Source organism: Exophiala mesophila (genome assembly GCF_000836275.1).
Source record: "Exophiala mesophila strain CBS 40295 unplaced genomic scaffold supercont1.2, whole genome shotgun sequence".
NCBI lineage: Eukaryota > Fungi > Ascomycota > Eurotiomycetes > Chaetothyriales > Herpotrichiellaceae > Exophiala > Exophiala mesophila.
The window spans coordinates 2313903-2336181 of NW_015622505.1; the positions used below are offsets into that span (position 1 = coordinate 2313903).

Genomic DNA, 22279 nt, shown 5'->3' on the forward strand with positions numbered 1-22279 from the left:
TTGACATACTGCGGAAAGCAGGAGCGGTCTTCTTCTGCAAGACGAACCAGCCACAGGCGATCATGCACATGGAATGTAGCTCATACTATGGGCGGACATTAAACCCGTACAACATCAACCTTAGTCCTGGTGGATCTTCTGGAGGAGAATCATCTTTGATCGCGTTAAGGGGATCCGTTTTTGGAATAGGAAGCGATATTGGCGGGGGTATTCGGGCGCCTGCGGCTTTTTGTGGCCTTTACGGTTGGAAACCAAGCACAGGTTTACTTCCGATGCTGAGAATGTTGCGAGGAGCAATGCCAGCCGAACTGAACGTCGAAGCTTCCACTGGTCCCTTAGGGCGAAGCCTCAGGGACATGGAGCTGATTAATCGGGTCACTGTCGACAGCAAGCCATGGCTCGAAGATCCAAAGATGATTCCCACTACGTGGATTGGATTGAAGACGGCAGTCCCTCGACGCCTCAAAGTCGGCATTCTTGATAACGACGGGTTTATCGACCCTCAACCACCGATCAAACGAGGCATGGCATGGGTGAGAAAGTTGCTTTCGGATCCCAAGTACAGCGACTTGATCGAAGTCAAAGACTTCCAACAATACAAGGCTGCCGAGGCCTTGGATCTGATCAGACGTCTACTCTTACCGGATGCTGGACTGGGGGTTGTCGCCGCCATCGAAGCAACAGGCGAACCAATCCTTCCGTTGACACAAGTCCTCCTCCCCAAGGGTGGCAAATTGGGCGATGTCTACGATGTCAATAATCTACGCTTTGAACGGGACACGTTCCGGGCCGAGTACTTGGAACATTGGAACGCTCAAGATGTGGATGTCGTCATTGGACCATGTCATGTTGGAACGGCGCAAGAACATGACAAGACACGTCATTGGGCCTATACGACAATCTGGAATCTGGTAGACTTCCCGGGTCTTAGTTTCCCAACGCCTCTGAAAGCGGAGAAGGGGGAGAAGTATGCTCCAGACTATAAGCCGCTTGCAGACGACTGTCGCCTGGTCAAGGAAGCGTGGGACGAGGGTGATTTCGAAGGTGCTCCAGTTGGCTTGCAGATCAATGCGAGGAAATATCACGACAATGATCTATTTGGCGCCATGGCCGTCTTGAAGGATGTCCTGTTATTGCCATGATATAAGATAGAGATGCAGATTGACTGATACTGCCACTGCTATGATATGATTGACAAAAAGATGTATGTGACACCAAAAAGGACCGGTAAGGTGTATCTTAATCATTCATAGAGAGTTCAACTTGATATCTAAAACCGCGACTGGAAAGTACAAGTGCCATTTGCCTACGCTCTACCTATAAAAGTTTCAAAAGGGCATTCATTGTAGATGATGAGTCTGGCCATGTTGATGTCGACAAGGCTGGGTCCCTGTGCCAACTAAAAGCGGCAATCAAACTGTGAGTATACAGTCACGTGGTAACGCATACAAGCACAAGCACAAGCACAAGCGCGGCGTCACCATTGGCTAAAGTAGGACTGTTTTTGATATCAGAACCAACTTCGACTCGTCCTCCCCCCTCTCAATTATAGTTAGTAGCCTTGTGAGACCGAGCATCCCAGTCAGAGCCGATACTCGTTCTAAACACCACCGAAAGACGGGGCCACGCTGTCCCTCCTTCAGGTGACCAACGAAACATGGAACGAACCTATGAGGCCCAGCCTCAATGAATGAGAAGACAATCCTTCCTAAACCTATGACAAGAATCAATCATTTCAATCATGTCCTTCTCGCCCCTCGGTCCCATCCTCACCCCTACAATCACCCTCCTATCCACACTCGTAGTACTACTTATCATCATCCTCTACCACATCTACCTCCCACCAAGTTATCTCATCCGCTATGTCTCCCGACTCTATCCAACCGTTCTCTTCCACCTCCCAACCACCAAACCCATCCTCATGCTAACTATCGACGATGTTCCCAGCACGCACACCGCACGCATCGCCGAAATCCTACACGCTCACAACATCCACGCCACATTCTTTGTCATCGGTAGTCAAATCCCAGGCCATGAATCCACGCTTCGATCACTTGTGGCTCAGGGACATGAACTTGCTAATCATGCTATGTATGATAAGCCGTCGTTCCGGTTATCGGATGAAGTTTTGGAGAGGGAGATTAAGGAGGTTGAAGGGCGGGTGAAGGAGATTTACGATCATCAATCTGTTCTCGTTGACGACGACGACGACGACGACGACGACGACAATGACGACGAGGGTGATCACACCGCTACCGCCACTGATATGTCAACAAGAACAATTGGTCCGGTTCGAATCCCACCTCGCTATTTCCGACCCGGAAGTGGGTTTTTCACAGCTCGTATGCTTGCTCTACTTTCGTCTCTTGAGTATAAATGTGTTTTGGGATCTATCTATCCTCACGATGCACAGATCCGGTGGTCATGGCTGAATACCTGGCATATTTTGCGGAGTGTACGTCCTGGTGGGATCGTTATATGTCATGATCGGCCGTGGACGCCGAAGATGTTGGAAGTGGTGCTTCCTGAACTTAAGAGAAGAGGGTTTAGTGTTGGGTCGTTGAGTGAGGGTAGGAAGTGGGAGGGAGTAGAAGATGCGGGAGAGGGAGAGGAAGAAGATGCGGTGTCGCGTGGGGCGGGAGGGCAGTCAGAACAAGAGAGGTTGGATAAAATGGGAGGAGGTGAACGAGTTAAGAGGTCGTGAGAGACAATGGGGAGATACTAGAGTGCAACGTCGCTGTTGTTTGTCATCTACAATGCTCTCGGAACAGGAGGTAGTTGTGTTAGGGAGGTGTCAAATGAAACTAATCAACCAGAGTTCATCAACTCAATTCAACTGGACTTATTCCAAACCCAAGACACATCTTCTTCTACGTACTCCACAAAACACATGCAGACTGGGTCATCTCATTCTGCTGAGTGTCGTGCCATGCATGTCAGATCGCCACTTGGCAGATCGATCGAGGGTATCAAATGACCTCGCTGTGCACAATTGACCAACAAAAGTTACCACGTAGCGACGTGATTCCATGAGACATTAAAACTTATCCAGGCTCACACACAAGTTTAACCGACAACTGCTTTCAAACTGAGTGCTTCGAGAAATGCAGCCAGATCATCTTTCCTGACCTCGACAATGGAACTGTCGAAACTGTCGATCTTGACACGAGCGTCAGTTTCATCGACGACTTCCTGAAACGCCAGGCCGAAGCGATTACTCAGTTCGGATCCACCGGTACCAACGACGACATAAGTGCCTCTGGCTTCGTCGAGGGCGGCTAGGACCAATGGGGTGGCGGCTGCGGGGGTGATAGGGTCCTTGGATTCATGGTCACGATCTCGTTCCCGTTCATTTACCGCGACGGCTTCGCCGACCCATAGGGCTAGTTTGACTAGTGCGCCGGGAGAATTGGCGAAGAGAGCTAGGTCGGGTCCATCTTTGACAACACCCATACGGAAGGCACGTAGATGTCGGATTTGATGTTTGACCAGGAGAGATGATCCTGTGCGGAGGATGGCGCGGAGGAGGTGTTGTGCTTGAGGAACTGAGGCGAGGAGTTGTGAGGGATGGTGTGGGGAGAGGGCGTCGTAGGCGGTGAAGAATCGTGGGATGAGTGTGGCGGATCGTTCGGGGATGTCTGGGTTTTCTGGGTTGGTGCGTTGTGATTGAGATGGATTAGGTTGGAGATGGGATGAGGGTGGAGTTGAGGAGGATGAGTGCGTGTTGGCGGCAGGGCCAACGTCGAGAATGGCTCCGAGGATGAGACCGACGTCAATGGCGGAGAGTTGGGCTTTCCAACCCCACGAACGGATGAATCCCCATCCTTCTTGATCATAGGTGAATCGTCCGGCGCCTGATGGGACAAGATCGTCGAGGCCGTAGACGGGCGCGTATTTCAACAGACGTTCTCGCAAGGTCTTTTTGAGGTCCATGTCCATATGGGTGTATGTCTGTTTACACTGATTCAGACTAACACCCATTTTGGCCAGGAGTTTGTGTAGTCGTTTGACGCCATGCTCGTTCCAGATGCGCAGGCGAGACGCGAGATAGGGCGAATGAAGCATACTATCGTACAACGACCAATGTCTGAGGAGGAGAAAGCGGGGATCTGGGGTGAGGCGAATGGAATTGTCGCTTGGAGAATTCACACCTCCGGATCCGGGAGAAACTGAAGGGGATTGGTCCTTGGGCGGTGGGTTGAGTCGACGAGTCTCATCCCGGAGAATGGCATATGTCTGGCGTGATCTGTTTGACCGCCATGATTGATCACGGTCTTGGTCTGGCAATTCTGAGGGTTTCGTGACTGAGTCTCCGAATCCGGTTGATGTATAGCCGGACAACTCCAGTGAGGTCACACCGACGATTGCCATCCATAAAAGATCATTGTCCTCTCGCCCAAGGTCTGACGCTAGAGAATAGACGAGAGTGGAGATTGGTTCTGAGTATGACATGCCTCGATTGTAGTACTTGTCGAGGACTTTTTCGTGGGATCGTCGGAGCTTTTTGAGCCGTCGACGGAGTTGTTTTGCCGAGGGTTGTTTAGGGGAATGTGACTTTGAGGTAGGGGAGACTGGCTGAGAGGAAGATGGACTCTGGCTTCGGGGAGTGGAATTGATGGAAGAGCCTGAATTGGCCCTCCGCCGTTGACGCGGTCTTTCCTCGTCATCACCACTTTCGCCCTCTTCGTCGTCTCTATCGGACCAGGATTTCCTTTTCTTGCCGTTGTCGACGCCATCTTGAGCGTTTGAGTCGTTTTCCCTCGCATCGTCCTCTCCATCACTTTCTTCGTCATTACTATCGTCTTCGTCATCATCTTCATCGTCATCACTGTCTGAATCCTCGAGTTCAGGCATATCAGCCAAAGCACAGTATGCATCCCGTTCTGTTTCGAGTGCGCCGGAGATATCACCATCGTCAAAGACAATGATACCACCTCTGCCTGATTTGTACGACCGTTGTAAGCAGCCCTTTTCAACACCAGAGTATCTTGGCCGTTGAGTGACGTCGTCTTGATTTTGATTTGCATCGGTTGGAATACCCCCAAACACATTGGCTAGGTTCCAAGGACGTCGAGCATCAAGCACCCAGACCTCAACACCACCCATAGAGTCCTGGGCATCGTCTGTTTCTAACGCCAATAGAGAACCCAGGTCGACCAGGCCACCAACTCCCAGGCACACGACCACGCCTCCGGAACCACCTTGGTCTGTTTTCATGGGCCGGACAAGGTCCTGGCCCGCGCGGGAGAGATCAGCATAGCCGGAAATAGGCTGGATCTTGTGTGGGATATAGTCTCGCTTCAATAAAGCGGCAAGAATGCGGCAGGCACATAATGCATCGGGTTCGAGCGCGACAAGGAGGAGGACTGGAGGCGACAGCGGATGGTGAGACTTGACCAGGTTGGTGTATAACTGCGAGATCAAGCTGCGAGGAAGATACATCTCGGTGTGGACATGTACATGGTTTGGATTCGCATGGATTAGGGATCGAGACCGAGGTGAGGTGACTTTGGAGGGTATGTGTGAATTGAAGGTGATGAGCAGTCTTCACACCAGTCGAGTAGACATACATACACACTACTAGGTTAGGTACTCAATAATAGGATGGTGCGTTGGTCTTGTGAGTGTCTGGACGTGTGTGGTCTGTGGTGATCCCAATCTTTGGGTCGGACGCGGAGAGACGCGCGGGAGGCTTGCGGGAGAAGGCGTGCCAAGATCTCGCGTCTTGGGTTCGTCATCAATCGGAGTAATTTGCCTGTCTGACGAGTGTCATTTGATATCAGGTCCACCGTTCCACGGGCAGGAGCGACTCAACTTGACCAGGTCGCGCCTGGCCAACGTCAACTTTGACGAACGACGCCGTCAAGTAAATTTGGCTATCTTTGGCTACTTTGCTTCTCATTCAACTATGCTCTGTTGCTGTAGATTTGACAGGATCGAGAAAGCTCGGAGAAATCTTGGTTGATGCTGAGAATCTCCCGATGCAAGACTTCGAGGGGGCCCAATCTCGAGTAACTTACTTAGTAGAGTCGTAGAGCCTGTCCCGTTGATCGAGATCTCCCCTATATACGAAGACCACTATGTACTCCTATTGCCGTCATACTGCCTCATAACTAAACCACCGATGTTGGCTTTCTTCTCGTGACTCGGACATTGACATTTTTCTGGTGATGGAACCATCCTCGATATACATCCCACTCCTTGTTTCCAACCAGTTCAAAGTCAAAGTCTCTCAGGATTGTAGGGAGCAGCTTGTACATCTCAGTGTTGGTGATGTGTTTTCCAATGCAGATGCGTTTCCCATATCCAAATTGCAAAATGTGACGCTCCATGTACGCTGCTGCCCGATCGCCGTCGCGAAGCCAACGTTCCGGGATAAATTCTTCACTGTCCTCGCCAAACACCTGGCGATCGAAGTGGACGGCGTTTTGGTTCATGATCACCTCAGTTCCTCCGGGGAACCATTTCCCGCAGATGTCCACGCCTGGGTATGGGACTATCCGTGGAAGACCAGTGCCAAGGGAAGGGTGTACGCGCATTGCCTCGCGGACCACGGCATGGAGGTAGGGAAGCTTGATTGCGTCATTGAATCGGATGGGAGATTTGAGTATACCCTGAGCAAACGCATCTTCGATCTCGGCTCGAAGTTTAGCCAATGTGTGCGGGTGTTTGTGCAGATGGTAGAAGATGGAGGTGAGTGCCACTGCTGTCGTGTCGGAACCGGCCCAGATCATGTTCCAGATCTCGGTGGTGACATCCAAGATACCAAAGTCTTGCTCCTGACCCTTTTCCTCAACCAGGTCGAGTAGTTTGCTGAGCACGTCGTTGCGGTTGACAGGTTTTCCTGCGGCCACGTCATCTAGACGCTGCTTGACAGCGGCGTGTGCCTGATCGATGACGGTGTAGAAGCCCTTGGCACCGACTCTCGTCTGTGGATATAGCATTTGAGACAAGAAATACAGATTCTGAAATCCGTATGGAATATTGACCAGAGAAGCCACCGGCTTGGGCATTGTTTCCATGAGGTGACACCATCCGTTGTAGTCGATATTGTCTCGAACAAAGCCGAAGCCGCCCTCTCGACCATAAAAGATTTCGCCTACATATAGCATCATTGATAAGTGGATTGGATGAACAAGACCCAGGATGGCAAGCACTCACCGATGATATCAAAGGTATACTTCCTCAACCAGACCGACATATCCACAACCTCACCACTTTGTGCAAACTCATCCATACGCTGATAGACCAGGTCGATACATCGATCAACACATGGTTCATATTCCAACACGGCGGCCTGGGTGTACAAATGTGCAACGGTCCTCCGTCTCTTGGTGTGTGCTACCTCATTTCGTTCAGTGAAATGATCACGGCGCTTCGAGATCTTAGGATTGAAATTCTCGTAGAAATCTCCCTTGATGAACTCGTATTTTGGACCATAGATGATTTCTATAGCAGCGGGGTCCGAGATCTGAACTTGATTCGGGGTAATTCTGACAAACGGGCCATATTTCTTATGGATGGGAAGCTGATAATTCTCACCTATGCCATCTCGCACAGATCGGAAATACCAAAGCGAGGTAATGGAGGCAAAGAATGGACCAGGGATATCCTTGAGGGGATGGAAAAATCGGTTGTAGATAATGAAGCCAAGAACATAGACAACTACCCCGGCGGCCAATCCCTGCACGATGGACGCAGAGTCCAGGTGTGTGAAGAGAGGGGACAGGAGCATCTTGAAAGAGGATTAGATAAGTAGGTAGGTAGATAGTTGGTTAGTCTTGAAAAGCTGGGGATTGTATCAGATGGTCCACATCCAACCTGGATTAAATGAAAGCGAGAGAATCAGAGAAGAGGAAGAGAAAGAGGGCGAGAGGATAGGAAAGATTGACCGACTGCCATTGTTGGACATTTTGTATATTCTCTCTCCCCGGTGCCGTGCCTATCTCGTTCTCGTGCCTGTGCCTTGCCTGTGCCTGCCCATCAATCGTCCGAACCAGCCCGTTCGTCCCACTTGTCACGGACTTGCGACGAGGGGACCAGACAGACGGAGAAACCGAGGCCACGCTCGTTGCCATCCACGTGAAGGAAACATCATCATCGCAAGTGAAAGGTGGAGCATTGGGAAGCAAACAGGCATAGCAAGTGGCTGTTGGCTGCATAAGACCGACCTGTCAAAATCCCAACCACCTGGCCTGCTGCACCTGTTGTGCTACGTGGCAATCGACGCGACCCAATTCTTGGTCATGTAAAAGGTTAACCTCACCTGATTGTTAAGCTGATTGGATCGTACTGGCCTGGTCAAGAAAGGTTGTTCCGGGACTTGTCTTTGGCGAGGACATGAGTTGTCGTGGATAGGTACTTGCTAGTAGATAATGGAAACAAAGTCATGTACGGCGTATGTGATGTGATCGGCTGCAGATAGATGGAGGGGCCGTTGAGCGTGAGCAAGGAGTAAAAGTGGTCGATGCGGGCGCTACGCTTTGGCCCTGGCCTTTTGACAGCTTCTGAGCCTCTGCAATTGAATCGGCATTCCCAGCCCCGGTCGGTCGAACCACAAGTATCAAGTACCGAGTACTCAGTGCCCCCGCGAGTTCAATTCCCACGTATGGGAAGGGAGTTCATCGGTGTGAATCTGCAGTTCGTATCTCCGCCGACTCGATGTAGGGCAGCACACTAAGGTGAGAAGGGCATCGGTCCGGCTGACCGGCATTAGGGATCGTGCCTTGGTATGCATGGAAACGCCATCTAAAGGCGGCTTGTAGGTAGTTGACATGCACCACTCACCGATGTTCGCAGCCGGTCATCGACTTGGCTGTGGGCCGTAAGTCATCGAGGGCATGGATTAGAGTGTACGGTGAATGTACCTAGGTTCTTAGTTAGCTGGTAGTTTGGTTGTTAGGTGATTGTTGCTGACATGCAGAAGAAGGGAAACCGAATCCGAACTGAAAGGGATTTATTGACTTTGTCTGACACACAAGATGCTTCCACAATCCCTCAAGATTACACGGATTAGCACTGAACGAGAGTGAATAATTAATGTCAGACAATTATTTAACTCCTCCCTCCAACATCCCACTCACTCCAACCAAACTCCAACTCCAATCCCTGCATCGCATCCATCTTCCCTATACACATCTTTTTTTACCCAACACCAAACACCACACCTCCCTGGTCCCCTTAGCACTCTAGTAGCCATGCCCTGATCTCGACCTTGACCCTAGATCCCCTACTACTAAGCCTCTCCTCATACGACTCTCAAATCTCCCATCACCAACATCACCAACATCACCAAATCCCCCTTCACCGAAAATGGAATCCCGCATCCTCGCCCCCCTCAACACCCTCGAAACCCAAATCACTTCCTTAATCCAAACCCTCAGCACGACCAACACATGGGCCAGCGCGCCAATTCAAACCCAAGCACTCCTCTCCACGGACGACGACCTCAGCACAGCCATCACCCTCCTGCAACGACACCAACAAAACTACGCGCGCATTTTACATCTCCGAGAAGAATCCCTCGCTTTGGAAGAAGGACTCAAAAGCACGATTCGACAATGTATATCGTTACGTGAGGAAGTTGGAAGGATTCACCCATCTATTCTCGACGATGATGATGATGATAGCGACGACGACGACAACAACGAAGAAAAAGGTCAATATAACGGTACAAACTCATCAGTCGATTACCACACACTCCTCTCCTTCGCCGCCCGTGTCGGTAAACACAATGCCTCGGCTGCAAGAGAAGCAGAATCCGAATCAACTCGATTGAAACTTGCAGCTAAATCTACCTCTCCTTCCACCGGCACCGGCACCGCCAACGGTGTTTTGGAAACACAAACTCGCACCGAAGAAACCGACGCTGAACTCCAACGCATTAACAATAACATTGCCTTTCGACACGCACAAATGGGAATGGCATTTCCGGATGCGTCGAGTCTTCGAGTGGGTGAATTGGGCAAGTTGCAATTATTTCGTGAAAGGCAGGCGGTACTTGTCTCGGCGGTTGATGTGCAGAGACAGCAGGAGGAGATTGATAATCTGGTGGACAAAGAGGTGGAGAGGTGGGTTAGGGAAAGTGAGGATGTAGCTGATGCTACTGATGATGCTCCTGGTGGGGATGGTGACGGTGACGGTGATGTTGCTGTGGATGAGGCGATGGGAGGTGGAGGAACTGGTGAGGCATCATCGTCGCGTGATTTGACGAGCGCTGCTCGGAGACGTGCAAGTCATGGTCCAGGGACTCAGTCGAGACCTCAACTGGGTCAGGCGCCGGCCGCGCCGAAAAGGAAGCTGGATCTGGATTTTCCTAGCAGTGATGATGAAGATGATGATTGATTTGATTTGCAGAATGGACATAGCTTGCGAGATCGTCCATGCAATAAATCAGAAATGAGAAATGAAGCTTGAGCATGTCATTGGTCAAGATTGCTAGCAATCTCTTCTAAATCTTCTGATATGCATCTGCATCTCGACATTTACATATATACACGTGATTAGTGCAACAGCTCTTCCAGTCTCCTCCATGGCCGACATCTCGAAGCATAACTACAAATTATGCACACTCGAGTTCTTGGTCCAGCCACGCATAGTCTTGCCCCAGAAGTAGAAGATAATTCCACAGGCGCACCAGAGGAAGATCAAACACATGTTCAACATGATAGGAGGGATGTAACCGTCGGCGATGATCCAGGGAGTGATGAACTTGCTGAAGCCATAACCCCACAGATTCTTGTTGACTGTGATAGACACGAAAATACTGCCTGCAATGGGCTTGTATGAGTCGACTGCGTATGTGGATGCGATGGCGGGAATTGCGGCGACTTGGATACCTGCGCATGCGTAACCGATGATGACGATGACCTGTGCGCAGTTTGTGTTAGTTCAGATTCTTCTGGTTCAAGCAATAAGAGGAGGGAATTGTCTGACCTCCCAACGCCAGTGGTGTTCATAACCAAACGCCACGATAAAGTTGCCTAGGAGCATAATAAGGACATAAGGAATCAGAGCTGGCAAGCGCATCTCTGGTTCTCGAATGCCTCGGTTTTTTCTTGTCGCACGCGCTGCGATCCAGTCGCTCAACGGTCCATTCGTCACCAGTCCAATTCCCGCTCCGACCAAGATGGCAAAATTGGTGAATCCGATCGACTGGCTGCTCATGTTGTAGGGTGGAGCTGCAAAGGCTTGGGTTTGGGTCAGGTTGATGGTCAGGAATGAAGATGCCGACCACGACACGACAAACGAAGCAAACTCGACGATGGGGAAAGCGAACAACTTCCATGGGATCCAAAGGTCTAGAAGGATTGATCTGAAGGGGTTCGCGTTGTTCTGCCACAGTTTCCATTGTTGTTTGGAGGGTGTTCCTTTGTGGAGATATGGATCTTGTTCTGCTGTGCTGGTGGGTTCGAGTTTATTCTCTGCTGGAGCAGTGATCTGATCGCTATCATTGTTGCTGGTCTTTTCTGGATCTTCGACAATTTGTGCTGACATGTCCTTGTCAGATGTAACAGCGAGCTTGGGTTGGGCCGCCAACTCTTTGGGATGCTGTCGATGCCACTTGGTCTCGGGGAAGAGAAAGATCAAACCGACCAAGATGGCGCCGTGGAGGGCTACGTTTAGCCACCAGAAGTTTCGCCAGTTGGAATGCTCAGTCATGGGGCCTGCCACGATGGGTCCAACCTGATAAAGGAGTTAGGAAAATTGTAATGCGATCTGGAGGTGACAGAGATCAGGCTTACCATCAAGCTGCCAAAGTAAAAAGTAAAGTACAAGGTGTTCCATAAACCTCGCTCGTGGAGAAACATGACATCAGCAATAATAGTTGGTTGAGCCGTCTGGACAGCATCATCTTAGCAAAGCTCTTTCAACAGAGTGTTATTTTCATACCTCAGCCGGTCCAGCGCCAATCCCGTTCAAGATACAAGCGCCCATGAAGCTTCTGTAATCCTTCGCAACAGCTCTCCAGATGTTGGATACCACGCAGATGATAGTTGAGGCGATCAGCACTGGTCGACGGCCGAACGAAGTTTGGATAGGAACCCTGTAGCTGTCAGATACCCACGCTGCTGAAAGCGACAAACAGCTCATCTTGCAAGAACTCACCAGATGAAATTACTGAAACCAAGGACCAAAATACAAACACCTACGAATTGCACAGCGCCGGCAAGATCGGTGTCAAAAGCCTCCATCAATTGAGGAAACATGGGAGGTAATGCCAGAGGACCGAAACCCTGGGCAAAGGAGACCAGAGTTGACAATGTCATGGCTGAGGTCTTCCAGAATGGGCTCCAGTTCTATCAAATACGTTAGAAAACTGAGTATGCGTGGCAGCGATCAACGAAGGACATACCAGGGGATCGTGAGGGTCAGCTGATGGCTGAGGGACGAGAACTCTTGTTGACCCTTCGCCCGATTTGACAAAGTGATGGGAGCCAACATCGCTCATGATCTCCGTTCCCGGATAGATCTTGGTGTTAAGCTCCTCTTCCAACTAAAAGGATCATGAGTATTGCGAGCAACAGGTCCAGAATTCGCGAGCGAGCATACCTGGTGGAGAGTCTGGAGGATGGTTTGTTAGCATGCACGTTATGCGATAGAGTTGGTGACAACATACATTTTCATCATAGTTCATCTCCATCTTGACGAGAGGGCTCCTCTGAGGAGAAGGACCGTGGATAGAAAAAGTGATGGGTACAGGTCAAGGTGTACCAGGACAGGCGATGAAGCAGTCGGTACAAAGACTTTGGATGCAAAGAGGAGGCGATAACCCCAGATATAGATCAACAAATACTGCCACGCACCCCACAATAATACCGAGTCGACTAACCGAACAGCGCGAGTAATCCTCGGTTTGGAGGAGAGTATATGGGTAGTGCACTCATATGACAACAAGGGGAAGAGATTGGGGAAAACAAAGTTTCGCACGGATCCATGCATATGTATTTCGTAAGTCTCGACTGCCGAGCATGAAATACCTCCCAACGTGGGTTTCGTACGGCTAGTGGATCAACCCCAGTTGATTTCGAGGGAAGAAAGGATTGACATGTTTATGATGTACACCAATACACCCATGTGGATGGTGGATTGGGCCAACTACTCCGTACTCCGTCCAAGTGAAAATCCACAGTAACTAACCCCGTATGGGTCCGACAAAGCGTTGCAAGTGGAGTGGGTTAGGTTTTTTACATCTCGAGTCCACTTCAGACTGCCTGCTTTTTGATCTCGAAACCGACCCAGTCACTCGTTGAAAAGGAATAGTGTGCAGCCTCGCGATTTTGTAGTACATTCTTGGCTTGTAGCGGACTGGTTCGTAGCGGACTGGGCATGAAAAGGATGTTATTGGTAGGCAGGCTGCATGTAGATAGTGTCAACAATGAGTCGAGAGGACTAGGGTATGGGGACTCGATTGATTCTCTCGAAATTCCACCCATTCACCCAAAAAAAGATACCGTAGACCTGATCACCTGCACTGAGAGATGTTCATTGATCCACTCGTCCAAAGAGAGACGGTGGCGAGCAAGGCAGGATAGAATATCTCTTTCAAGCGACTCGGCGAATGGGGTCCAAAGCGACGAGGCCAGCGTCTGGCACCGCTGGGTCTTCTCCACAAGTTAGAGGTCATGCCCATGGGCGGTGGAGTAGGGAGTCTGGAGAGAAGAGAAGCTTATGGCGTGGCAAAGGGGACAAAGGCGTGAAAAGGCGTGAAAAAAGCGTAAAAAAGCGTGCGCGGCGTCGTCTTGATGTGGACACTATTGGGGAAGGAGCCAATCACGTGGTTTCTGCCCCGGAAGTGTCCCTCCCTCCTTCCTCAATTTGCTGGGTACACTTCCGATCCGGGGAAATGCGAGGGGGAAGGCAAATTTATGGGGGGTTTGTCCGGCAGTTGAGTCTGGCAATTGCACTATTGGATGCTTGGTTGAACCACTTGTTCTAGTTCAAATTGTCTGGTTGGTGGTTGGAGAGAGCCACGCGAGTCCATCTGCCTGTCATGTGCATCATGACCGTGAGGTATCCACGGCTGGGAAGCCCGTTCCAGGCTCTTGGTCCGATCATCTACACATACCGTCTACACATACAACGTCCTGTAGTGGTTGACTGACGACTGGGCAGTATTGGCGCGTATATGACTCCTTGTGCTACTCCACAAGAACAGTTTTAGCTGATCTTATCACCTCCTTTCGATTTCTATCCATTTGACCGACACACTGACCATTAATCATGGCCAAGAAAGATGTTGGGCCGACTGCCTGGGAAGGAGTGAGATGTTTGGTCAGCACAGGCAGGAGCCGCCCAGCCAGGCTGGCTGGGCTAGATAGACCTCACTCACTCACTCTCACACTCTCTTCGATGACACGAACTTAGACTAGACAACAGAAATTCACCACAAAGGAGATAAGGAGGTAAGAACAGGGTAACAAGTAGGTGCTTTCATAGTAATTCGACTTCGCCAAAGATGCAAGTTCGTATATCATTACTGGTCTGACCCTTGATAAGTGGGCTCCATATTACAGCCCAGGGATGAGGAATATAGAACTACTCCGTAGTTGGCATAACCTTGTCAACCACGTTTACCCCATCCACTGAAGAAGCCTCCAGTACTTGCAGAAGCCGTGTGGGCCGGCTTGGCCTGTTCCTTGGTTCCTGGACTTGTCGCAGTAGATGTGGACGGTGACGTTGATTCAACTGGTGTGCCTCGCACGCTGGGCGACGATGTTGACCCTGTCAATATCTTGCGTAGGGCATCTAACTTTCCCTTGGTCTCTTCCAACTCTTGCCGAGCCACCGCCTCGGCGGTCTTTGCATTAACTAATTCCAGCAAAAGTGCATCGTTGCCAACGGGTTCGTGATTTTCGGTTGAAAGGATGGCCTGCGCATTGAGGCTACTGGATCGTTTCGAAAAGGGTCCCATGCTCGCAGACCGGGTAGGTTCTGGTCGTCCAAGCCGCAGCTCTCGAAGGCCGGCCTTTTGTGATGGAGCTCGCAGGTCTGGGAATTCACTAATTGGAGTGTAGAGATCAGCTGGAGATTCCGGACTCGAGCTGTTGCGAGATTTCAGTTCTGCCACCGTTCTTTCCAAGCGCTGTTTGTCTCGGTGGCAATCTTGTATTCGCGACCTTGCTTCCCGCAGATTCTCCTTGAGGATGTTGTGCTCCAGCTCTCGTTCGTCTAGCTGTTTCATCAGCCCTCGACACTTGACCACTTCAATCTCATGCTTCTGCTGCCACTCCGAAGCAACATCTCGCAACTGGTGCTTGGACTGGATGATCGATCCTCTCTTAGACGCCTCTCCTTCACGGAATCGATTGCCAGCTGTGGCCATCAATTCATCCAGTGCTGCGTCGTGTTCGCTGGTGCCACTCCCAGCAAGCTCTCGAATCTCTGCAGTCTGTTTTCGCAGGCAAGAAAGCACCGCGTGTGAGAGACGCCGTTCCTCTTCTCGCTCCTCTCGCTCTCGTTGCAGTTCTCGTGTCATTTCTGCCTGCTGCCGTTGAACCTTGGATAACTCCGTCAACAGCTCTTCAATCTGATGATGCAGAGCCCGGTGGTTGGAGTCGGGGCCCAATGAGGCCGCTGTGATGTCGATCACAACCGGTGCAACAGTGACCGGCTTTGCGACCAATGCTTCAGAGACCTCTGTCGCAGCGGTACTGGCATCGGAGATTGAAGACTCGACCGAATTGACCGTTGATGTCAGGCTTTGCCCTGACGAGGACTTTCGAATCGATCTGTTGGCGCCGGGAATGAGCAGGCTGAGATTGGCTGACCGAGATGCAGCGTGAGAGGATCCAGCCCAGAAACGACCCAAAAATGACGATGCTGCGCCCTTCAAAGATGGTGCGGGAGTAATGGTCTGGGATTGCCGAAAACTGGTCTCTAGTAACTGGAGTGACTCTTGCGTCACTAGCGCCGTCAAGGACACAAAGTCAGTCACAAGATCCTCGGCGTGTTGAGCATAGGTATCCCAAAGACTTCTTGACAGGAGAAATTGCATTGCATCTTCAAATTCTGTATATGCGAGGATTTTCTTTGAATTGCGTTGCATCAGGGAGAGCGCAACTCTCATTAGTGTCTCGGTGGCGCCTTCGGAGAGGATGACATCGTATATTCTGAGCAACATGGGCAGCGGACAGGTGACGGCAAAAAAGGACAGGAACCACTGGGAAACGTAGAGTGGTTCAACTTTGAGATGGTCGAGATGATTGGATAGCTCGGGAAGATGTCTGGAGAGCAGTTGCTGGAATTGGTAAATTCGAAGATGTAGTCCAGAGAGGTCGGGTAGATAGCAAGAGCGTAGGTCGTAGTTTTCCATGAGCTTGACCAACACAGAAAAGGCCTCGGGCTCGCTCATGTGCATCAAAAGAGGCCCAACAACAAATCCAAGGCCTTGGCAGTATCCAATCTTGTCGTCGTATAAGCTGAATGCCTTAAGAACCTTGCCCAGCATCCTCTGACCTTCACCGTCCTTTTCTCGAAACATATCAACATTTGGGAAGCTTCTTCCAACATCTTTTCCAATCAACCCATCATAGGGGCTCTGCTGTTGTGACAGTCTTTGATACTCGGAATGGAGGAGGGCGTCATGGGCCCGGGCAACACTTGGCCACACCACACCCCTCAGAGGTGGTGGGACACCTCCTCGGATCTTCTTGGTGGTCAAGGTTGGCAACCTTTGGGCGGTCTGAGCATAGTCCTGGACCAAGGCAGCCCAAAATTCCAACTCGGTCATGGGTGGGGCAGGCAGGAGCGAGTATCTCAAAGACTGCCTTTGCGGTCCGCTAACCATTCTCTTCAATTGTTGTACAGAGGGGGGTCTGGTATTCTTTCGAGGTCGAGTCGGGGTGGTAATGCCAGCTTTAGGGTCGGTTGCCAAAGCCGCGTTCTCTTTCTCTAATCGGGCCAGCAACAAGGCTGTTGACTGTTAAACTGATCAGCTGGCTGGGAAATTGGCTATTGTGATAGTCTTGCCTTACCTCGTCTGTAGCGTCATCTTTGGGTTCCTGCTCTTCCGTCTTTTCCAACTCATCCCAGTCGACTGTGTTTATGGATGTCGAACTGTCTGAAGTCTGAGACGAGGCTCGGCTAGATCGTGTAGAGGAGGGACGACTCGGTGGTGCAGATAAGGTTTGTGTAGCATCTGCTTCATCCCCATAAGAGACAGATGCATTATCCTGAATGTCTGATAGTCGAACGGTAATCATTGAACTCCTTGGCAAGGGGATATTCTCTGGAAACACCTCGGGCTCAAGATGCATAACGGCTACGTCGGCCATGATGCTATCTTGCTATTCCGGCACCTTGAACGAATGCGGAGGATGTATGGAGTACGAAAAAGACTCAAATGTCGCTGTTCTCGTGCTAAAGAGTGAAATAATGCCAGGGGAGACGTCCAGGCAAGGGATATAAAGAGAGACGTCTTGCAAGGTTCGCCGGCGACCGTGCAAGTAGACTGCAAAGAGTGGATGTGGTGAGAGACAGCACAAGGTCAAGGCGGGTAAAGGAATGAACCAGCTCGGTGGCTGTCTCGACGTCTGCCGCGGAAAGACCTAGAGAAAGCAGCAACAAAACAGGGCGACAGCAAGGACGTCCGCGCACAGCACAGACATGAGTGAGATCAAAGACCAGAAAGTAGAGAATGGAGACAAGGTACCAAGAAACAAGGGACTGCCACTGCAGTGGGAAGGGAGGGAGGTGGTGACTGGTGTGATGCAGTCAAGAGGAGCCAGGGGCTTGAAAGAGCGTGTTTGGGTGTGCTTTGGTGGGGTCGACTCTGACTCCTGGGGCGATTTAGGCACCTAGGCTAGTCTAAGTGTGGCTAATCACTTCGATTCTGGTAGTCATCCACTCCCTGAGCCAATGCCTGTTGTCCTACGCACAAGCAATCTCGGCTCAGAGGGTTATCATGGTCTTAGCATTCGACCCCACCAGTTGCTTCCAGTTACATCATTTGCAGATGCATCCTGACTATCGACAGGGCAATCAAGCCCAATTGAAGGCTGTCTGTTCCAGTCGATTCTCCTCCATGTTATTGTCGAATAATGACATCTCAAAGACAGTGAGGGGAGCTTTGCATTGTCTTTCTTTTGCCGTTGTGTGGGTTAAGTTTCGCCACTGCAGGCGCGTCTCATCTAATCGAGACGCGACACGGCAGTTGGTGCGGGGTGACAGTCTCGTACTATGTTTATATTTTTGTCTGACCGCATTGACTTCCCATGTCTCGTGGATTCCTGGAGGTTATCTTCGGTCTGACGAATGGTTCGTCTCAAATGTCTCTTAACGGGCTGGCAACGGTGTTGGCAACACCTGGGGTCATCCTACTACAAATGCCAAATATAGGCCGACATGTACGGAGTAGATGTGCAAGACGGATTGCATGGCCTTTCTCACTCAACAATATATGGCTAGCCAATGTTGATATCGGTGCCAGACAGACCAGAAAATTCAAGTTCAATGCTCGAGCACTTCTCGGCTTGAACAGGACCCCCAATCAAGGGGCAGGCAAGATCGACATGTCCACCTTCAGAGTCTCTGCCCCATCACACCCACCCGTTAGGTCTAGAACTTCCCTTGACGTGAGGAGGTTCTTTGTTCAACATGCAACCCTCCAGGTGCATTACATGGCTGCAACCAATGCCCACCTATGTAACAAGGTCCATTACTACGGTCTGCCATGCCGCATCTGCTTCACTTTTTGATGCCTAACCATGACATCACACTTGCTGGTCGATGCATTTTGGAAAACAGTCTGTGGGCACGTGGAGACGTAGGTTAGCCGCACAGAACTCTTCCCACTCATCTCGACGTCACTCTGTGGCCCAGCACCTTCTGTACGATGCTCTGCGCCATTGCTGTATGCCCCAGCCCGGTAGGATGAAAAGTCCGGGCGCTTTCGAGGTCAGGAAACCTAGAGACACCAATGCTGCTAGGAAGAGCCCGCAAAGTTTGTATGGCCAGCCTCTCTTGTTGATCTCGTTCGGCGTCATAAATCGCTGGCTGGCTCCCAAACTTAGCACGAGGGAGGTTGAAGAACCATGTTTCTTGTCTTTCTAGGTCTGGCTCAGAAACTCCAGGCTCACAGAATCGATGTCCTTGGAAGACCCTGTCAATATCCACGTATGTGGCGCCACGAGTTTCTGCCACTGAACGGATGACTTGATTCAGCATCACCACCAACTCATTCAATGCTCGTCTCTTGGCTTTGGTCAGACGATCAAGTGGCCGCGTTCTGCTGAACGTGATGTGGTCGCAGAGACTGGTTTGGTCATTGAAAAACTGCGCATAGCCCGTGATAAGAAGAAGTCCATGTGGTGGAAGATGTCTCAACGTCGCCAATATCAGTTCAGTATAGTGGTCGAGTAGTGAAGACGACTCGATCAATGCCCGGGCACCTGCAATTTCCTCGTCACAAGCATTTGCTGGTAGCCAGTGGTAGATGCAAGCATTGAGGATAGCGAAGAAACTGATCTCGTTCCCTCCAACCGTGATGGTTACGAGGTCTGGTTTTCCCAGCCACGGAACTTGTCGATATAGCACTGAATTAGTCGTGGTTCCACCACAAGCCAGGTTGCGGAATCCATGACTCGAAATATCGAGACCAGTGTCATTAGCAATTTGTATGGGGTATGCATCTGAAAATCGTCCACAAGTTCCAAATTCTGGGGTTCCCGCCCCACCTCCTGCGGCATACGAATCGCCCAAGGCAGCGTATGACTGAGGCCAGGCCCCAAGGAATGATGGGCAGGACGGTCGTGAGGTAACCAAGGGCAATAAGCCCTGCCCAAACCCGATGATAACTGAGAGGAGTCTTTTCATTATTATGTGGACTTGTCAGATGTATGTCTTGAGGATGCGGACATGTTGGATTTCGCGGGGCCAAAGACAATTGGGCCCGGGAGACCTGAGAATCACATCTGCCCGTCTGCCTGGAAGTCGAAACAAAACTTGCTTGAAATGCTGGCGGCAGATGATACTCACGAGCAAGGGTTTGACGTCTCGTGCAGATATGGGGGCCAGTCTATTGCCTCCAGTAACAATGGAAGGTAGGGATCCAGGACATGGGTGGTTCTGATGAAGAACAGGCCGTGTCTGTCAGACAACGAATATCATGCATGCACACGACGCTTTCTTGACATTCATGCCCATTCCCCACACAACATATTTCGTCAGACATGGAACAGACCATTATATTCGACTTCATGACGTAAAGACACCTCGTTGCTTTGGATGTGGTACCACTCACACTAGACCTCTAGCCTCATCCGATCTTCATTGGTGTCTTGGGCCACTCACTATACCTTATAGATGGCTGTCGACCTTTTTGAAGCGCCACGGCATTGATGATAAGGTACATCAGTCGCTCTGTACCACCAAAGGTTTGGACAGACGCACTCTACGCTTCCCTGACCCGCCACCGAGCCTTCGCCACTCTACAGCATCCTGTCGTCAATCGCCGGGGCATGAAGCAAGCATCAAAGCCAAAGAAGCCTCGAGAAAAGCTGCCAGATTATTGCGATGTCAAGCCAAAGCAGGACGACAGTGGGAATGTTATCTGGCCTGCCCCCAAGGCTGCGCTGGATAAAGCACGTGCTTTCATAAAAGAATGGTAAGTTGATGACCTGCGTTCGATACGTGGCACTAACACAGTCAGTGCAGCATCAAACAAGACGACACTCATTGTCCCTGATAAAGATGCTGACGGGTTGTCGTCAGGCGTCATCCTGTACCGGGCTTTGACCCATTTAGGCCTCGAACCAAATCTTATCCATGTTCATCTGGTCGAAAAAGGCACGACTGTCACTACGGAGTCTCAGCGGGAGGCCATGGCCACAAAAGACCCGGCCTATATAATCGTCCTTGACCAAGGATCTGTTGCCAGCCCTCCCATTATTGATTCACCTACGACCAAATCTCTCATTATCGACCATCACCTGAGCGATGTCTTCCCAAAGAATGCTCAAGTCGTTTCCGCCTGCCATTATCCTCCTGTCTCCACTTCTTCCCTCCTCACATACGAGATCTGCAAGGCCTTATCACCAGAAATTGCCTCTGCTTGTGCCTATCTCGCCTGTATTGGCACGCATGGTGATCTAGGAAACACTCTCAAGTGGTCTCCCCCATTTCCAGACATGACCGAGACTTTCAAAGTGTATACCAAGAAGTCTGTCAACGATGCTGTGTCTCTTGTCAATGCCCCTCGCAGAACAGCCAAGTACGATGTCATTACTGCGTGGGAAGCTCTCCTGGCATCCACCAGCCCGAAAGATCTCCTGTCCAACGGACGCTTACAAAGTGCCCGTGCTGAGATCAACAACGAAGTCGAATTGAACACGCATACGCCTCCCAAATTCAGCTACGATGGGCGGATAGCAGTTCTGAGGATCAATACCCCCGCCCAGGTTCATCCCGTCATTGCCACGCGATGGGCCGGCCATCTCAACTCCAAAGCACTCGAGATAGTTGTCTGTGCAAACTCTGGCTACTTGCCAGGCATGGTCAATTTCTCCTGTCGGATTGCTCGGTGTGCCAGATCCAGAGACCCTCCTGTCAACATCATTGAAAGCCTAAAGGCTGCAGCTGATCTGTCCACGGATGGTCTGAGAGAACGACTAGGAGAAAGCTTTGCTCGTGGTCACAAGGAAGCCAGTGGAGGTATCGTCCCAACTGCAGCATTTGAGGAGTTGATGCAACTTCTACGAGTCGGTGAGAAGCCTGAAAAGAAGGACGATACCGATAAACCGCAAGCAAAGAAGATCAAACTGGTCGAGAAAAGCCCTCAGAAGAACAAGATAGGGAACTATTTTTCCAAGTCATAGTGTAGAATAAAAAGGCTTCTTGGATGTTCGTACTGCAACGCAGAACCACTTTGAAGCAGTGGAACTGTATTCGTGAAAGCCAAACAAGCGAAAAGCCCCGTGCCCATGCAACATCTCGATTACTATGGCCGTGTTTTTGAATATGGATCTGAATCTGCACCTGCCTAGTCGCAAATCGCTCCAAGGCGCTTACCTACTCGCTCTTTAGGAGTTGGCCGCTTTCACCTGCCTAGACTTGTTGAGTTTAGAATCTGGTTTTGGCTTCGAGGTTGCGGACTTTGAATCCCGTCAAAGTTCGATCCAAGCACAAATACTCCGTAGTCTTGGCGTAGCCTCTCTGATGCACTTTACTTAAGAGGTGTCACTCCCACGTCTCTTTAAATCTTTCCTTTTCTTTCCCTTCTTCATCTATTGTAGGAAGCTTATCTCTAAGCTGGTCTTTTCGAAATTGTTAAAAGGGACTA

General features: G+C 50.6%; 7 protein-coding genes across 7 annotated transcripts; 3 read left to right on the forward strand and 4 right to left on the reverse strand.

Annotated features, from left to right (window-relative positions):
• Positions 1 to 1520: 1520 nt before the first annotated feature.
• PV10_02656 (uncharacterized protein) lies at positions 1521 to 2704 on the forward strand (the record flags this gene model as incomplete). Its single annotated transcript, XM_016366998.1, has 1 exon — positions 1521 to 2704. The coding sequence occupies exon 1, from the start codon at positions 1742 to 1744 to the stop codon at positions 2702 to 2704; it is 963 nt and encodes a 320-aa protein (XP_016226516.1). The 5' UTR covers positions 1521 to 1741.
• Positions 2705 to 3045: 341 nt separating this feature from the next.
• On the reverse strand, positions 3046 to 5551 carry PV10_02657 (uncharacterized protein). Its single transcript, XM_016366999.1, has one exon. It carries the CDS (start codon positions 5440 to 5442, stop codon positions 3067 to 3069), a length of 2376 nt encoding a protein of 791 aa, XP_016226517.1. The 5' UTR covers positions 5443 to 5551; the 3' UTR covers positions 3046 to 3066.
• A 320-nt stretch (positions 5552 to 5871) lies between these two features.
• PV10_02658 (uncharacterized protein) lies at positions 5872 to 7862 on the reverse strand. Its single transcript, XM_016367000.1, has 2 exons — positions 7162 to 7862; positions 5872 to 7099 (listed from the first exon to the last, which is right to left on the reverse strand). The coding sequence occupies exons 1-2, from the start codon at positions 7733 to 7735 to the stop codon at positions 6114 to 6116; spliced, it is 1560 nt and encodes a 519-aa protein (XP_016226518.1). The 5' UTR covers positions 7736 to 7862; the 3' UTR covers positions 5872 to 6113.
• Positions 7863 to 9128: 1266 nt separating this feature from the next.
• On the forward strand, positions 9129 to 10441 carry PV10_02659 (uncharacterized protein). Its single transcript, XM_016367001.1, has one exon. It carries the CDS (start codon positions 9313 to 9315, stop codon positions 10342 to 10344), a length of 1032 nt encoding a protein of 343 aa, XP_016226519.1. The 5' UTR covers positions 9129 to 9312; the 3' UTR covers positions 10345 to 10441.
• A 36-nt stretch (positions 10442 to 10477) lies between these two features.
• Positions 10478 to 12766, reverse strand: PV10_02660 (uncharacterized protein). The gene is made up of 8 exons (XM_016367002.1): positions 12620 to 12766; positions 12553 to 12564; positions 12356 to 12496; positions 12109 to 12299; positions 11893 to 12046; positions 11745 to 11840; positions 10936 to 11685; positions 10478 to 10869 (listed from the first exon to the last, which is right to left on the reverse strand). Exons 1-8 carry the CDS (start codon positions 12641 to 12643, stop codon positions 10555 to 10557), a joined length of 1683 nt encoding a protein of 560 aa, XP_016226520.1. The 5' UTR covers positions 12644 to 12766; the 3' UTR covers positions 10478 to 10554.
• A 1589-nt stretch (positions 12767 to 14355) lies between these two features.
• PV10_02661 (uncharacterized protein) lies at positions 14356 to 17696 on the reverse strand. Its single transcript, XM_016367003.1, has 2 exons — positions 16977 to 17696; positions 14356 to 16921 (listed from the first exon to the last, which is right to left on the reverse strand). Exons 1-2 carry the CDS (start codon positions 17274 to 17276, stop codon positions 14564 to 14566), a joined length of 2658 nt encoding a protein of 885 aa, XP_016226521.1. The 5' UTR covers positions 17277 to 17696; the 3' UTR covers positions 14356 to 14563.
• A 2763-nt stretch (positions 17697 to 20459) lies between these two features.
• Positions 20460 to 21815, forward strand: PV10_02662 (uncharacterized protein; the record flags this gene model as incomplete). Its single annotated transcript, XM_016367004.1, has 2 exons — positions 20460 to 20605; positions 20651 to 21815. 2 exons carry the CDS (start codon positions 20460 to 20462, stop codon positions 21813 to 21815), a joined length of 1311 nt encoding a protein of 436 aa, XP_016226522.1.
• Positions 21816 to 22279: the final 464 nt, after the last annotated feature.